Here is an 18,919-nt window from a genome sequence, read left to right on the forward strand (position 1 = left end):
AACAATATTTAATAAAAACACTGGGAAAAAAAAAAGAAATTGTGTATGTTTGAGTTATAAGTAACTAGTGTCCTCTTAGTAACAGAATCTCTTTTTTTTCCGCCAGGAGAACACAGAGCCATATTTTCTAGGTATTTTCTGCGTAGAAAGTCTCTTGAAGATTCTAGCGTTAGGGTTTATACTACATAAAGGATCATACCTTCGTAATATTTGGAACATCATGGACTTTATCGTGGTAGTCACGGGGTAAGTATGGATTTTTTTTTTCAATTTGTGTTTTTAATTTTTTATACCTGCGAAGTATTTTAAAAATATTTTCTCTGGTAAACTTTGCGCATGCGCATATAGCACTTTGTTTTTTAATATTCTATGTAGACCCACATTTGTAAATAAATTTGGGTAGTATCATAAGCTAATGATATCAGGTAAAGATAGAGGACAGATGGCGTTAGTTGTACATCCTATTATCCAACATGGCTGACGCTACGAGTAGGAAGGCACAAGATTCCTTATGGTGGATAAAGTCCGAGAAATAATTCGTAACGAGTTGATTACCGAGGCGCTTAATACCAAGATTAAGCCACAGATGATTCAACCAATAAGTTTCTTTGAATGACGCTTAATACCAAGATTAAGCCACAGATGATTCAACCAATACGTTTCTTTGAATGACGCTTAATACCAAGATTAAGCCACAGATGATTCAACCAATAAGTTTCTTCGAATTTTCAGAGACAAGATTGATGTAAATGTTGGGTTAATTAATGTTGAGAATAAGAGGGGGATTTTTTGAGTGTATATGTATGTGTATTAGAGGTACTTCAGATCGAAGGATAATTATTTCGAATAGTGGAAGTTTGGAAAGCATACACATTATTATATACGTTACCACATAACTTAAGATTTGTTTGATCGATAGAAGCTTAGAGGGAGGACAGGAAATCTGGGTGTAGGGGGCGGAGGAGCTCTGGGTGGAGGGGGTGTAGGAACTCTGGGTGGAGAGGTGGAGGAGCTCTGGGTGGAGGGGTGGAGGAACTCTGGGTGGAGGGATGGAGGAGCTCTGGGTGGAGGGGTGGAGGAGCTCTGGGTGGAGGGGTGGAGGAACTCTGGGTGGAGAGGTTGGAGGAGCTCTGGATGGAGGGGTGCAGGAACTTTGGGTGGAGGAGGTACAGGAGCGATTGTCAAATCCTACTATTCTATTAGAGTAACCCGAGAGTTGGCGGTGGGTACTGTGTACTATCTGCCTTCCTTCTGGTATACCAGACAGTCATCGAGTAACTTAATGCGCAATTCAACAAACACACACAGTTGAACATCAACATCAAATTACATTTCTTGACACTCTTATTCATAACCAAAAGCCCCCCTCCCCCCAGTGGCACAACGGTATGTCTGCGGACTTAATCGCTAGAAACCGGGTTTCGATACCCGTGGTGGGCAGAGCACAGATAGCCCATTGTGTAGCTTTGTGCTTAACTTCAAACAAACAAACAAACATAACCCAAATGGCAAATTTGTATGCGAGATATTTAATAATAATAAAAAAAACCTTCACTGGTATATATTATAATTTGTTTAAAAAAAATCTGTTCATCAAGCATACAAAGTAATCAGCGCACATTATTTTGTTACATAAAGAACCGCCCCCAATGACTCAGCGGGACGTCTGGAGGCTTACAAAGCTACAAACTCTGGTTTCAATACCTGTGGTGGGCACAGAATAAATAGCCCATCGTGCAGCTTTATGTTTAATTACAAACAAACAAACAATAAAAACTAGGAAATATCAAACTTTTCTTTCCAAAATGTTTGTTGTTTTAAGTGTAAAGCTACAAAACAGGCTACTTGCACTGTACCCACCACTGGTATCGGATCCCTGTTTTTAACGGTGTGAACCTTTCCAATTAGTTTTAAAAGCAATATTATCCATATCTACTTCAAGGGAATAAACATTCCAAATCCAAGAAAATGGAATGTGACCAAACAGATTATTATTTATTGTTTTAATGTTGAGATATAAATTTGAATGAGAAGTTATCACTTACGTTATCTCGTCACAATTATTTTTCAGGTATCTATAAACCTGGTTGTAGTTAACAATTATTTTTCAGGTATCTATAAACCTGGTTGTAGATAACAATTATTTTTTCAGGTGTCTATAAACCTGGTTGTAGATAACAATTATTTTTCAGGTATCTATAAACCTGGTTGTAGATAACAATTATTTTTCAGGTATCTATTAACCTGGTTGTAGATAACAATTATTTTTTCAGGTATCTATAAACCTGGTTGTAGATAACAATTATTTTTCAGGTATCTATAAACCTGGTTGTAGATAACAATTATTTTTCAGGTATCTATAAACCTGGTTGTAGATAACAATTATTTTTCAGGTATCTATAAACTTGGTTGTAGATAACAATTATTTTTTCAGGTATCTATAAACCTGGTTGTAGATAACAATTATTTTTTCAGGTATCTATAAACCTGGTTGTAGATAACAATTATTTTTCAGGTATCTATAAACCTGGTTGTAGATAACAATTATTTTTTCAGGTATCTATAAACCTGGTTGTAGATAACAATTATTTTTTCAGATATCTATAAACCTGGTTGTAGATAACAATTATTTTTCAGGTATCTATAAACCTAGTTGTAGATAACAATTATTTTTCAGGCTTATACATCAAAAAGCTGTTTTAATGACTTCAAATTTTGTAAATCGGTTTAAATGTTTTATTCTATGCCCACTAGTTGACTCGAAAATGACATAAAAGAACATTTTCAAGCATTAAGGATTCACGCGCTATGTGGTCCACGGGAGGACAGCGTTCAGATTACGGACTTACAACACTAAAACCCGGGGTTCGATTTCCCGCCGTGGACACAGCAGAGAGCCCAATGTGGCTTTGCTCTAAAACTAACAAACAATTTTGCGCCAAGGTAATGTAATGAACTACTAAGAAAAGGTCAATTTAAAGTTCTCGTAAGAGCCGTAAAAGAAAATCTGTTTATCGATAGAATTTAACGGAAATTTAAATGAGCAAAACAGTTCATTTGTCTGTTAATTGTCCTCCCGATGAAACAAATCTTAGATGGTTCTTTTTTCTTACTACCATGGCTAAATCTCGCGTAATAATAATAGAGAAAACATCTTTACATTATAACCAATAGGAAATTCTGTTTGCTTACTTCCTATAGTAAATAATATAACATACTCGTGATATTTTTCCTCACATAGTGTTTATATATTCTTTGTTTTGAGAGCCGAACAATTGGCTGTTGTATGTAACGTTCACGTTTTCTATACCGACACGTGTCTAACTTCCCAATGCACACGTGTTATCAGAAAATCGAAATCAGAATAATGAGGCAGATATAAGCGTACTGCCGTAGCATGAGTGTATATTATCTGTTATAAGTATTCTTTTTAATAGGAAGTTCATGTTTTATCTTTTGTTTGTTTGAGCACAAAATGCACGGAAAAATATTCATAGTCTGATTCGTATAGAAATTAATTGCAGCACAGTTATGTACGTCATTCAGCTCTATATGCACACACACACACACACACACAAAATCGTCCACATTTGTTTTCATGCGTAGAGACCGCTAATGGACTTTAAAGGAATAACCTCCTCTTTCTTTCCAACTCTGTTTCGCCATTATCTCTTCAAAATTAATTCAAAGCAGTGCTGCCATCTGTCGTCTATTTTTCAACTCCAGAACGTTGGAGGGAAAAAAAAGTCGTAGTGCATAACTCTCTAGTGGCTCAACAGTAAATACGACGGATTGTAACGCTAAAATCCGGATTTCGATACCTGTGCCAAGTACGGATAACCCAATAACAACAAACAATTAAATACTAGAAAAAAAAAGAATGGCTTGGCAGTCTTATTTTGCTAAGTTATAGCGAGTAATACCGAGAGTAAACACGATTTCTTACAATGAACAAAAAACAAATAAAATCGAAAAAAAGATTCGGAATTATTTCTGTTTTCAGTGTAACTAAATGTATTAAGAGACTGTCAGACGATGATATCGATTCTTGATGGATGTTTTACTCTTCGTTCTTCCACTTCTTAGATAGCTCATCTTCTAGGAATCTTAAACGTAGATGTAAGTCTGGTCCCTGGTTTTTATTTTCCTTTTTTTTTTTACAGATTCATTACTTCCTACGCGTCTGATAAGTTAGAAGTCGACTTGAGAACACTGAGGGCTATAAGGGTACTCAGACCTCTGAAGCTCGTATCTGGTATACCAAGTGAGTGAAACCAATAAATAAATAAATTGGGTTTTCGTTTCGTTTTTCTTGTTTTGTTTTTTTGTATCTGAGCTAACACTGAACTTCATATGAAGTAAGTAATTACCTATACTTACGACTACCGAACCCCCTCCCCCCAAAAAAAATAATACAAATTCATAACCAGAAAAAATTCGAATGGCAAACCTTTCTAAACCACTTAGGGGTATTTATCTAATTTCTTGTTTTGTGATTTATTTCTGACTTGTTTTATTATTATTATTATACTAAAGTAATGTCGCATGTTAATAATTATAGCGTGAATTTAAACAATCTGATATGAGAAATTATAGACAATCAAAATACGAGAATACCATTTTCGTATGGTTAACACACCTGACTAAACATAATATGGCACATTTTCATCTCTTTGTTATGTATGCCTGGCATGGCCAGGTGGATAAGGCGCTCGACTCGCAATCTGAGGGTCGCGGGTTCAAATCCCTGTCCCACCAAACATGCTCGCCCTTTCAGCCGTGGGGGCGTTATAATGTAACGGTCAATCCCACTATTAGTGGATTAGTTGAAAGAGTAGCCTAAGAGTTGGCGGTGGGTGGTGATGACTAGCTGCCTTCCCTCTAGTCTTACACTGCTAAATTAGGGACGGCTAGCGCAGATAGCTCTAGTGTAGCTTTGCGCCAAATTCAAAAACAAACAAACAATCGTTATGTATTTTATGTATAAATGGCGGTTGAACAGAAATGCTATTCAGGCTCCTATAGATGGCGCTGGGATTGAGAGAAACTGTGCAAGCTCGGTTCTTTCAACATTTTGAAAGCTATATAAAAACTGGTCATTTTAGTAAATGTCATAACAAACAGGAAATTTGTAGACTACGTCGGTTGGTCCCTCAATCCGAGTTTCGAACCCCTGGTGGGGAGAGCACAGATAGCCCATTGTGTAGCTTTGTGCTTAATTACAAATAAACTGATAAGTAAAACGTTACATTATCATGCGGATAAGAATGTTGGTTGTAGTTAGGACGCTTGACTTGCAACCTGAGGTCGCGGGTTCGAATCCCGCTACTGAATATGCTCCCTCTTTCGGCCATGGGGGCGTTATACTGGTCAATCCGAGTATTCACTGGCAAAAAGGGTAGCCCAAGTGTTAGCGGTGAGTAGTGTCGACTAGCCGCCATCTCCCTAGTCCAAATTAGGGACGGCTAGTGCAGATAACCCTCGTATAGATAACCCTCGCGAAATTCAACAAATAAATAAAGTTAGATATGAAAGAGGAGACCGTCTTGAATAATTGTGGAGGGTGTGTTTTCGGGATTTCAAAAATTTTGTCAAAAAAAAAAAGAAAAGACACTCATACGGGCCACTTTATATACCGCATTTAAACATTCTAACTATTTTTCTTAACACTAAATGCCTAAGGTTGGGCGAGGGATCCCGGCTAACCAAGTCAGTTTTATGTGAGCTAAATTTCACGTGTGATGACAGGTAGCAGCACAAAGATGTACGTCACAGTTACCGTGGTAACCCGGAACTAATCTCAGCCTATCTTTTCCTGTTTGTTTGGAACACCAGGTTTGTCCGTAAAAGGGATTATGAAAAAACAAACAAACAAAGAACAATTATACGATTACTGTAGTAACATGTCGGTTAAAGGGGGCGGCGGGGGGGGGGACTTTTACAAAATCCAGATTCTAGATCTTTCAATATCAAATTTGAGTGCTTCTTAATCATGGACCTCCAGTGGCACCGTGGTTATGTTTGCGGACTTATACTACTAGAAAATGGGTTTAGATACTCGTGGTGGGCAGAGCACAAATAGCCCTTTGTGTAGCTTTGTGCTTAATAACAAACAACATATTAATCATGCTGTTCAAGAACGTGCTAGTTATCCAGTCTTATAAGAAGAACAAATAGTTCTTGTGTGTGTGAATAACATACGAGTCTAATATCTACACTTCATTTCAAGTGGCAACTCGAAGACGTTAAATAACAAATAGTTCTTGTGTGTGTGAATAACATACGAGTCTAATATCTACACTTCATTTCAAGTGGCAACTCTAAGACGTTAAATAATGGATTTACCAACTAGGTTTGGAGATGTTGTGTGATACAATTTCTTGTGTTATTACTTAAGGTCTTTAAGTACCATCCAACTTTTAAGCTTTCTAGAAAAGTATACTCTACAAATGTAGCCATAAAGATTGGTTGTGGGTTCTTGTTTAGCGTGCCATAGTTCGCGTCGCCTTGCAACAAAACCACGTTCCATTATTTGGGGGCCGTGGGTGTGTTATAAGAGTAACGGTCAAATCTCACTATTTGATTAAAGTAGTCCAAATAGTTCAAACGTTAGCAGTAAAGACTGTTGGCCTTTACACTAGTCTATCAGTGCAAAATTAAGGTTATCTCACGTAGCTAGGCCTTGTGTAACTTTATACGAATATCCGAAACAAACCAACAAGCTGGGTAGCCAAAAAACAAACAAATCTTGTATATTTTTTAAACTTAAAATTGCGTCAGCTATAAATATTTTTATGAGAAAACTGTTTACTAATTTGTACATTGTTGTCTCTTTCAGGTCTTCAGGTAGTCTTAAAATCTATTATAAAAGCAATGGCACCTCTACTTCAAATCGGTCTTTTGGTGCTGTTTGCCATCGTCATTTTTGCAATTATTGGCCTTGAATTTTACAATGGTGTTTTTCATAAAACATGCTACAGTTTAGAAGAAAATGGTAAGTACAATATTTTTGTTTAAGCTGTAAACCTTATTCTCAAAACACTGAATCACGAGACTGAGAAAGACGATGCATTAATACACAAAATATCAGAGGTTTTATAAACGATTTGCACTCGTATCTCTTTGAAAACGAAACTTAATGTTTTATTCTATGAAAACGTTGATTAATCACTGAACGTTTGCCCCCTGCTTTTATAAACATTAAACTAGCAAAACTGAAACCACAATACATCAACTTACTCTCGATCACAGTATAATCATTCATATACTTATTCTCGATAGAAAGTTTCAATATGTTTTGATTCTTTTTATCAAACATTTCTGTCTTACATGATCAGTAAACTTCGCAAGCAAAATAATTCCTAAGTGTTATCAAAGTCGTATTTTATCTCTTCCACCTTTGAGTGCATAACAAACATGAAAGTAAACTTCAACCTGGTTTAATACACTGATAACAGCATGAATTATGAATAGCGTCATATACTGAAATTTTCAAGGATATATATCCATGACTTTTCTTTTCTAGACTGATTGGGCGAAAGAGCGCAAAAGCACATGGTCTCGTGACTGACACGTAACACGATTTGTCTTAAAACAATTTATCTGTTTTAGAAAGGAAAACCCTATATCAACATGCCCCAGACTATGTATATAAATCGCCCAATAAAATCTCTCTATATAATGCCTTATAGCAGTTTTATCTTTAAGTAGAGAAGGATGGGTGATAAGTACTGGAATGGAATATTTCTTGAGGGCTAAATACACCACTATTTGATATATGAACATTATAATTTTTCTTCACCTGTATTTACATAAATAGTGAAGTATTCAGCAAAAACAAAGTTGATATGTTTAATATTTTATATCCAAAAGTGACATTTCAGTATATTTCAATGTTATCGATGCATTACATCGACATAGATCTGTCGACACTGATAAAAAAAAATTAAAACCAAAAGTAATTATAGTTTCTCCATCTATTGGAACATTGGGTAACTATAATTCTCATATTATGACACCGGTAAACAGTATAATAACTGTAAAATAATTACAATAACTCCCTCTATTGAAACACTGGGTAAGAATAATTCTTATCTTCTGACACTGTTAAACAATAGAACAATAACAAGAAAAACACCATAAATAACAATAGAAAAATAACTACAGTAGCTCCCTCTACTGAAACACAAAGTGAATAAACCACGGGGACTGTCACTACGATATAAAATAGCTACATTCTATGTCTTTGAAAGACAGTGAGTAATAAGTACTGGCTCTGTGTGAGAGACAGTTACATTTACTGACTCTGGGTGTTAGAAACTTACATCTACTGACTCTGGGTGATAGAAACTTACATCTACTGAACCTAGATTAAAAGCAGGTTACATCTACTGAGTCTGGATGATAGAAAGTTACATCTACTGACTCGTGGATGATAGAAAGTTACATCTACTGACCGTGGGTGATAAAAGTTACATTTGTTGAACCTAGATTAAAAGCAGGTTACATCTACTGAGTCTGGATGATAGAAAGTTACATCTACTGAGTCTGGGTGATAAAAGTTACATTTGCTGAACCTAGATTAAAATCTACTGAGTCTGGATGATAGAAAGTTACATCTACTGACCGTGGGTGATAAAAGTTACATCTACTGATTCTGGGTGATAGCAAGTCACACTTACTGACTTAGGGTGTTAACAAGTCACACTTATTGACTCTGAGTGTTAACAAGTCACACGTACTGACTCTGGGTGATAGCAAGTTACACCTACTGATTCTGGGTGTTAACAAGTCACACTTATTGACTCTGGGTGTTAACAAACCACACGTACTGTCTCTGGGTGTTAACAAGTCACATCTATCAGGTCTTAGCTACAGCAAATTCGATGACGAGGAACCCACTTTGAGACTAATAATTCTTCATTACCCATTCAAGCCGTCTCCAAGCATTATTAGCTACAGCAAGTTGTGGCTTAAAGTAAAGTATTTCTATTTATACTAACACCATATAATGTAGAACTTAACCTGAAAACAGTTAGTGTTATATGATATAGGACTTAACCAGGAAACAGTTAGTGTTATATGATGTAGGGCTTAACGTGTAAACAGTTAGAGTAAAATAATGTAGGACTTAACCTGAAACCGGTTATTAACAGAAGCCCCTACGTTTTCTACTGCTTTTAGGGGAAATTGTTCCTGAGGGCGAGCAGGAAGTCCCTTGTTACAAAACGCTAGACCCTGAGAGCGCTCCTTTTGGAGCCCACACGTGTGATCTTCAGTTAGCGACCTGCAAGGAGGAATGGAAGGGTCCTAACTTTGGTATCAGCAACTTTGATAACATATTTTTTGCCATGCTAACAGTGTTCCAGTGTATCACACAAGAAGGCTGGACCTCAATGTTATACTGGGTAAGAGTCTTGTTATATTTCGTACATTTTTTTTAAAGTAGATAACTACTACGTTTTACAAACTGCTGAATGATATTATTTGACTACAACACCTCCAGTCCCCTGAAGAGACAGCGGTTAGTTTATGAATTTACAACGTCAAAATACGGAATTCGAAATCCCTTCACTGACTGGAAAGTTTAAGTTAATTTAGCAAAAGTACCCGTCCCCAGTGATCGAAGAAGTTTAAGTTAATATATCAAAAGTACCCGTCTTCTGTGACGGGAAGTTTAAGTTAATCTATCAAAAGTATCCGTCCCCAGTGATCGAAAACGTTTCAGTTAATCTACCAAAAGTACCCGTCCCCATTGACGGGAAAGTTTAAGTTAGTTTAGCAAAAGTAACCATCCCTAGTGATGGGAGAAGTTTAAGTTAATATATCAATTTAAATTATTTTTAGGGCTATAAAAAGGCAAATTGTGTTTTACTCTTGGTTTCACCCAGAGCCAAACCGATCACCGCGAAAAGTAATTGTTGAGCATTTCAGTCATTTTAAGAGCCGCTCAACAATAACATACGGTAAATCTACATTTTTATTTTTTAAGTTACGAAACATTTTGAAATGTGAAAGATAGTATGAATAATTCCTAACAAAAAAATTAGCAAAGAATTTTCTGCTTGTGAACTAAAATTTGGCATCTACATTATTCATGCCTGTTCTCCCGTCATTTCGAAAGTGAATGTTGAGGTTTGCCTGCGTTTGCAGCTTTTCAAACGGGAGACAGACAACGCTCGGACAGACTCCACGGTTGATATTATAAATAAGATTATCAGAGAAAATCGAAGTATTGATTATCGTGAACTAACTAATAGAATATACCTTCATAAAACTTTAATGTACGATCATGATTTTAATTAGAACCTTCAGAGTTTAACCTCGTTGAAGAGTAATGCAAGTCGGTAAAAAAAAAAGTCTCGAATTATTCCATCAAATCTTGGTTAAATTACGTTTTCAGTCTTAAACAACAAATGGACGAATATTAATCCTTTCCAAAAAAATATAATCAAGTTTCTTCTATCACCCAATAGCCTCGAGTTTTTATGACGTAATCAATTTCAATCCTGCTTATATTAAGAGTATTACTTTCAATCAGTAAATGTATTTTATTTAGGTTTTGGTTTGTTTTTTTACAGACTAATGACGCATTAGGAAGCACATTCAACTGGATTTACTTCGTTCCTTTGATCATAATCGGATCATTTTTTATGCTCAACTTAGTTCTGGGGGTCCTCAGTGGGTGAGTATACTACGATTAAACATTGCGTGATAATATGTATACTATATTTTTTTTAATGTTACATTCACTAACGGTATGTTTAACTTATCTTCTTTTATAATTTCTAATTATTTTTACTATTATTATATTTTTATTTATTGAGTTTGTTTTGTATTGTTAGCTTAGCATATGGATTTAGGGCTAACCTAAAGCTGACTGAACCATGTGAGGTATTGTTATGGTGTGAATGCATTTTATGAAGCATGATTATAATTAAATATTGTTGTCATAAGGCATGAGTATTAGGCCTACTATATTTTTAATACTACGATCTATATTCAGTTTCTTAAGGTTTTTCAAGAAGAAGAAGTCTGTGTAATAGTATTTCAACCACACTATGTACACCATATCAATTGTAATCGCGTTTCGCTAAATCCTGAGGTCATCAGGCTGGCTGGTTTTGAGAAAACACAATTGTAGTCGGAATACTATTTATAATAGGCCAAATGTTACAACAACAATTGCTAGAGCGTGAACGCATTTTTAAGCTGGCGAAGCGTGATTATCATTAATTATACTTGTCATAAGACATTAGTATTAAGCCTATTATATTTTAACACTACATTATTTTACCGAGACCTTTAGGGTTTTTCTTTTTCCTGAAAACCCTAAGGGACTGGATAAAGAATATATAACTACTAAAAAGAGAATAGGCTTAATGCTAGTGTTTTGTAACAACTATAATTATATCTGAGATATTATCGGCCTTATGTTTAGCAGCAAGGGTAACCACCTGACGTAAAAATGTGTTGTACTTCATAATTTATACGCCAAAAAGCTGACGAAACAATAGCAACATAAATTTTATGATAAAAGTCACATAAATTACACACGTTTTTTCCACGTTCCTCATAATTTGTTCATTTCGGATTCAAAATCAGAGAAACATATAAGAACAGCATTTCAGATTTATCTTTTGTCTCCCACAAGTCATGCCTAAGAGACCTTTCGTCAATGCCAAAACTCGTCGGTTATGCATTAGAAACCAATATAACAAATGTAGAAGAAAGTGTTACAAAAAAATCTGCAATTTACATGATTTTTATCACAAATTGTAGGCCTATTGGTTTTTAATACTTTGCCATCTATCGGCATTTAAATTGTAATTTTTAAAGTACTGTGCTACAAAAATAGATAGCGTTTAGAGAATCTTTGGTTTCTCATTGTTCAACCCAACTGAAGAATTACATTATTAAACGAAAGGCCTTTTAGATAGTGTCTTGTGTGGGAAATAAAAGATAAACCTGAAATGAAATTTTTACACGACTTTGATTTGGAAATGATAAATTAATAAGACTATGGTAAAAATCATCTCACCAAATACTTTATTTATCGCAAATGTTAAGCCTAATGCCTCTTAATCTTTATGAAAAACAATATATATAATTAGTTGTAGTCACTACCGGGTAGATTTTTATTTTTGATCTAAGCAGTTACCTTGCTCTAATTGAAAGTTAGTATTAATTTCTAGGAATATATTTTAATTTACCCAATAATAGTGTTTGTAACGATAGCAACCCATATAAAGCGTAGTTATTGAGTATAGTGTTATTATATATATACATACAGATATAAAGATATCTCGTGCGCAATAATATTGTTTGTTACCATAGCCACGAAAATCGCAAGTAAATAGTTAACGTGGCAGTTGGAATTACATAACACGTTAATATAACTTTTGATCAATAATATTGTTAGGCAAATGATTCAAAAGACAAATATAGTTAAAACCGCATAGGCGACGAAAATATCAAAATTAAATAATAGGTTGAACAATCGCCATGTTTTATATATTTTATTTAAAGAAGGATGACGTTTCGAGCTAGCGCTATTCGTCAGATCATACAGTTTTACAACAGGTTGTTGTTTAAATGATTTAAAAGAAGCAAAGTAGTAATTTAAACATTATTGTTTGTTTTTAACTCATAATATAGGCAACTTAGTTAGACACGTGTAGTGTTCTGGAGAGACGCGGATTTCAATTATATTTTTATAAGACATTAGAAGGCCCGCCGACAGGGGGGGGGGCAACTGCCCAAAGGCCCGGGCGAATGAAACCTGGTTATGCCGTAGAGCCCGCAAAGCATCTTTAGGCTATATCTTCATTTAATGATAAAAAATCATAGTTTTTGGCTTTTCTTTGCATATAGATGCTTGATACATTAAGAACGACTGAAATAATAATTTGAGTAATAATTAATATGTATTTGTTAATATGTATTTGTAGATTTAATAGATATTTGTTGTTACTTTATTAATGTTTGTACGCTTATACTGAGAGGTAAAAACGGCTGCTGCTACGATTTTGTCTGGTTTATAAGCTCCTTGCTGTCCTAATTAGGGATAGTCTTTTCAATAAATTCTTGAAAATGTTAAAAAAGAGAGAGAGAGAAAGAGGGCCCGGCGAGGATGTTTGCCCCGGGGCCCGTGGTGGCTCTCGACGTTCCTGGACATTAGTATTAGGCCTATTAAATTTTTAAACATTACGTTCTTAAATATAGTCCCTCAGGGATTTTCCAGAAAATATTACATCCATAATTTATTTGCCGTATCCATTTTTATATCCCCACTGTTGCCCGAAGAAGGCTTCAGTAAGAGTGTTAAAACTAAAGAAGACGTATTTAACGTGCGTATTTTTCAATTACTTGTTACCATAGTGATGTATAAAATTGCTCGTTACCATGGTGATGTATAACAATGTTTGTTATCATGGTGATGTATAAAAATGTTCGTTACCATGGTGGTGCATAAAAAAATGTTTGTTTACCATGGTGATGTATAAAAACTGCTTTGTTACCATGGTGATGTATAAAAATTTGTTTGTTAGCATGGTGACGTATAAAACTGCTTGTTACCATGGTAATTTATAAACTGCTTGTTACCATGGTGATGTATAAAAATGTTTGTTACCATGGTGATGTATAATAAAAAAAACTCAAGTTTTAGAGATTTTGTGACTTTGCTTTCTTCTAGCAGACGGTTGTAGCTCAGCTGTTGTAGAACGATAATATATTGAAAATAATTTATCTTTTCTAAATTCTTAATCAACGATAATCTACAGTTTAAAGTTATTTCTAAGAATTTGTGTGTGGGTAACAAGAGAAGCATAAATATGCCCCTCACACCTCAGTGGCTCAGTGGAAATTCTGCAGGCTTACAATACCAGACAGTAAAATTCGGGTTTCGACACCTGTGGTGGGCAGAGTACAGGTATCCCATTATAAATATTTGCGTTTAAAAACAACGAAACCAAAAGGCATAAATATTCTTGTTTGTTTTTTTAATCAAAAAGTGTTTCTATTTTAAAAACTAGAAACATTTTAAGAGCGCATTAATGAATCGAGAATACTTCTTGTATTATTTTTTATTTAATGCTGACATTTGTCTTTCATACTTAAGTATATGTTAATAACACTTTTGAAGTCGATAAACGGGACGTTGGGAGAGTTTTGAAAACAAATTTATATTTCAACATTTAACTTTGTGTGAAGGTATAGCTTTCATAAAACCTAGCTGATTTCTATATTCACAGGGAATTCGCTAAAGAGAGAGAAAGGGTCGAAAATCGACAAGCTTTTTTAAAACTCAGACGTCGACAACAACTGGAGAGAGAATTAAATGGTTATGTTGAATGGATATGTCGAGCAGGTACATAGCTGAAAGTAAAGTTCTTGTAGTTATTATTAAATTGTTTGGTTCATTTTTAAATTGATAACCTAGTATGAAAGTATTAAGTATTTTTTTCAGAGAGAGATTTACGTTTACTTTGCTGTAAAACGCTGTAAACGCTTCATTCTTCTACACTGAATCATATAAAAAAAATTATCATTTTGTTTTGACGACTGTTGTTACAGAGGAAGTGATACTAGCAGAAGAAAGGACTACCGAAGAAGAGAAATTACATATAATTGAAGGTGAGGTTTTACATTTGAATTGTGTGAAAGGTTTTACATTTGAACTGTGTGAAAATGTTATAGAACTGGATTTACTGATCGACATAAGATATTTGTTGAATTCATCGCGTCAGAAAAACACGTAGGTTCAAAAAGTCTTGACAGAAATGAATATAAGGCCGATAACCCGAGCGCTTTCGAAAGGTGGACTTTTCTTCTTCAAACAGTTTGCCCCTGAAGAAAAAAGGTCCACCTTTCGAAAGTGCTCGGGTTATAGGGTATTTATTTATTTATGTTGAATTTATCGCTTGTCAATTATGAATTATCAGGATATTTAAATATGTTTGTTTTGTTTTTTGTAGAAGAAAAAACTAAGGCCCGGCGAGTTTCGAACCTATACCTCTGTATTGTTTGGTGTTAAGATACGTACTAAAGTGGGGCCCGGCATGGCCAGGTGGTTAAGGCACTCGACTCGCAATCTGAGGGTCGCGGGTTCGAATCCCCGTCACACCAAACATGCTTGCCCTTTCAGCCGTGGGGGCGTTATAATGTGACGGTCAATCCCACTATTAGTGGATTAGTTAAAAGAGTAGCCCAAGAGTTGGCGGTGGGTGGTGATGACTAGCTGCCTTCCCTCTAGTCTTACACTGCTAAATTAGGGACGGCTAGCGCAGATAGCCCTCGTGTAGCTTTGCGCGAAATTCAAAAACAAACAATACTAAAGTGGTTAACTTCCTTGGACTGTGAATCTGAGAATAACTGTTTCCTTCCAGTTTCCACAAAAATACTTGCTCAACACTTTTTGGGGGCATTTTAAGAGTGACAGTCAAATCCCATTATTCTGTTTTTTAAACCAGGCGCTTTCCTTCTGGTCTATCAGTTCGATGTTATGTATGACTCTGCCTAGATAACCCTAATTAAAAAAAAACACTTCTTTTCTCAGTAACAAGGGTTCTAAAACTGCACGCAATCTCAGATTTTATTTTTTTATTTTTTTGAAAAATTTCAGGGTTTTAAAATGTTCAAATTTCTACCTCAAACCAAAGTTATTTTATTCTTTTATGTCGACATTCTACAGCCAGGGGGAGAGCAGCAGCTAAGCGGAAGAAACTAAAAACTATGCAGAGTAAAAGTACAGAGCAAGAAGAGAAGGAGACTGATGAGGATGGTAACGTCCTGTAGTATAATATCATGTTGATTTAGCAATGTTTTTCAGAATTTTGATTTTGTTTTTCTATTATTAGATGTAATCAGTTCTTGATCTTTACGTATTTTATTCTGAAGATATCTTACATAATCATTTTGTTTTCACATTAACGGTTGGATTGCTGATATAAGCTTAAACGAATTTAATAGGCCTGTGTTTGTAATATGAATGCCACAGTTTGTATTTTTATTACACGATGTGATTGTAAGTGCATGGGATCGATTATATGGGATGATAATGGATGTTTGAATTATGTCATGCGCACAAAAAAAAAAACAGCTTCTTGAGCTTTGCTTTTTCGTGTGATGAAGACAATTTTCACCTCATATCTTGGTATGATCTTTGTTGACTAACTTTTAACCTCTTCTCTTTTTTTGCATGCTCTTCCCTGGTTTTTACACAACGCCCTCTTTTGTCCCCACAAGTCCCTACAAAGATGAGTAAATTAAAAGGTACATAACTGAAGAAGAATTGATGCGCTTTTAACTTTAATGTGTATTAAGTAAATCATACATCTTATTTTTTTATATATATATATAATAAAAAAGAGTGTTCATAGAACGTTTTAACATGTGTATCTTTATTTATTTGAATTCATTAATGTGGCTAAGGTTTATTAATATTCATAACTTAAAGAACTGTTACAATCATGAACGTGAGCCTTGTAATATTATGTTACACAAGGCTTCCTTTATGTATGTTTTATTAAATTATCCCTTCCTATTATAAACAATAAATCATCAACGCATTGCTTGTCCTTTTTTTTCTTTGTTGTTGTTGTTGTTGTTTGAAACCTAAATTAATCACTGAATACGTTTTTGTGAAGTTATATTTTTCTGGTCAACTGTTTATTTGTAAGTTGTTTCTTGTTTATATAAAAAAATACAATAATTTACTCTTTTTAGGAGCTTTTTTTATAGAACCTTAACATGGTTAAAATGTGGATTATTTATCGGAAAGTGTATAGTGTTTATTACGTAATTTTGATACAAGTACGGAGGCACTGTTGAGACACTGATTTGTATTTTTAATCCTTGTGTACCATTGTTAAAGAGGTAAATGTATTATTCTCAGCTAAACAGTAGCTTTCAGTTGATTGAAAATTTTGGGTAATAACAGACATAACTTTTGGGTGGCGTTTAAAATTAGAAACAGTGTTTCTCTGTCGACACGGACAATTTCTATTGGCAGACCAGAAATGAAGTATAACTGAAATTAACTTCCTTTGAGAATTTTCTAAATTAAATATGTTACAAAAAAAAAAGGTACGAGTGATCGAACGGAGTGTGTCCCAAAGGTTAACCATGAAGAAAGTGTCTAATCTATAAAGAAAGGTTCTTGACAATCAAAATAATTTATAAATTATTTAAAAGGTTCTTCACTAAGAAGGTTATTAATTATAAAGAAAGGTTCTTGACAATGAAAATAATTAATAAATTATAAAAAAAGGTTCTTGACAATCAAAATAATTTATAAATTATTTAAAAGGTTCTTCACTAAGAAGGTTATTAATTATAAAGAAAGGTTCTTGACAATCAAAATTGTTTATAAATTATAAAAAAAAAGTTCTTGACTAAAGAGGTTATAAATTATAAAAAAAAGGATCTACCCCATATGTCTTTCAATTATATTCTAGCAATTTTGTTATGAATTTTCATTTTCATGTAGACGCAGAAGTAACTATTACGATTAACATATATTTATTTGTGTGTGTTTGTATAAATGATATTAGAATATAACTTACACATATAAACGTAATTTTCATGTAAGTACGGATGCACTATTGAGACACTGATTTGTATTTTTATTATTTGTGTACCACTGTTGAAAAAGTAAATGTATCATTCCCAATTAATCAGTAACTTTCAGTTGACTGAAAAATTAAGGTAACAACAGACGTGTTTTACATACAAATATATAAAGATGAAACACAATAATGGAGATTGAATTTTTTAAAAATGGTTTCAGTCTGATTACTAAACACGTATTGTTGAAGTTATTCATAAAAATATGAAAAATTATACTTGTTAAATGTAGTAAGAAAATTTAATTTCTGGCATTTTTTTTTAGGTTTCTGTTTATCTTTTAGAGTTCTAAGACCATAGTGTTTTGTTAAGCCTAACATGAAGAAAGTTTTGTTATATTTGTGAGTCCAATTTCGAAATATCAAGTAATTTTATTATTTTAGTGTGACGAAAGTAATCCATATACGTATGTAATCACAGGATTTATTGAATAGTCAAGAACAGTTCTCACGAGAAACATATAGATGCAGTAGAGCATCATAAAACCATTTTGTAAAATATTACTGTCAACTTAAGTCTCGTTAACCAATCAGAAGTGATATATTTCTGACGTCATTAACTTGATTTTTCCGCCTAAGATCATAGTTACAGAAAACTTCTATAAATCTGGTCCAATTAATCTCTCTACGTTGTTAGTTATTGAGGTACTAAGATTACTATTTAAGTATTATAGATAACATCAATATCCTACTGTGTTTAATTATTCCCTTGTCTAAATTATAAATAAATATAATTATCACTATATTAGTTCACATTATTAAAACGTCCCTCGGGAGCCAAGGAATGTGTTTACACTACAATTTGTTGAATATTTAAGATAACTTCGATCCGGAAACTCCCAAAGAGGGTAGTTTTGAACGTAGCTTTTCGAGACAAGTTTTCGTTTGTTAATTGATAAATTTTTGAGTGAAATACAGCATCCTCAAGTCTCCATACTAGCCAGTACTAGCTGGGAGTAAATTCACTATATATATCAATAAAGCCACATTCTTAGCATCATTTATTAAGCAGTTGCCAACCTATTATGCTTCAGCTATAACCTTTTTATGTTTAGCTTTAAATTGAAATAAGAACGATTTCACCTGCGATTCGGTAGAGAAGATTGAAGCATTACGATAGTCAGCAGTAGGATGAGCAGACAGGAACAGCTACAGATCACATAATATTGTACTCGGCTTGCTGCGCAATATCTACCAAGGTGGTTCTAAACGGTTCCTGGATACCTCTGCGTGTCATTTGGAGACTTCCATGCTTCTTGGTCTCCCAGTGGCACAGTGGTATATCTGCGGAC

At 34.3% G+C, this 18,919-nt stretch overlaps 1 protein-coding gene across 1 annotated transcript in view; it reads left to right on the forward strand.

Moving 5' to 3' along the window:
- The window catches only part of LOC106470640 (voltage-dependent calcium channel type A subunit alpha-1-like), a 96,528-nt gene that overhangs the window by 45,330 nt on the left and 32,279 nt on the right, over window positions 1-18,919 (forward strand). The window contains exons 3-11 of the mRNA XM_022399266.1: window positions 107-246; window positions 4,164-4,264; window positions 6,839-6,994; window positions 9,184-9,407; window positions 10,581-10,684; window positions 14,256-14,371; window positions 14,578-14,637; window positions 15,695-15,784; window positions 16,249-16,275. Of these exons, the coding sequence (XP_022254974.1) occupies window positions 107-246; window positions 4,164-4,264; window positions 6,839-6,994; window positions 9,184-9,407; window positions 10,581-10,684; window positions 14,256-14,371; window positions 14,578-14,637; window positions 15,695-15,784; window positions 16,249-16,275 (1,018 nt within the window). The remainder of the gene's footprint in view (window positions 1-106; window positions 247-4,163; window positions 4,265-6,838; window positions 6,995-9,183; window positions 9,408-10,580; window positions 10,685-14,255; window positions 14,372-14,577; window positions 14,638-15,694; window positions 15,785-16,248; window positions 16,276-18,919) is intronic.

This window comes from Limulus polyphemus, unplaced genomic scaffold, assembly GCF_000517525.1.
Source record: "Limulus polyphemus unplaced genomic scaffold, Limulus_polyphemus-2.1.2 Scaffold4132, whole genome shotgun sequence".
Classification (NCBI taxonomy): Eukaryota; Metazoa; Arthropoda; class Merostomata; order Xiphosura; family Limulidae; genus Limulus; species Limulus polyphemus.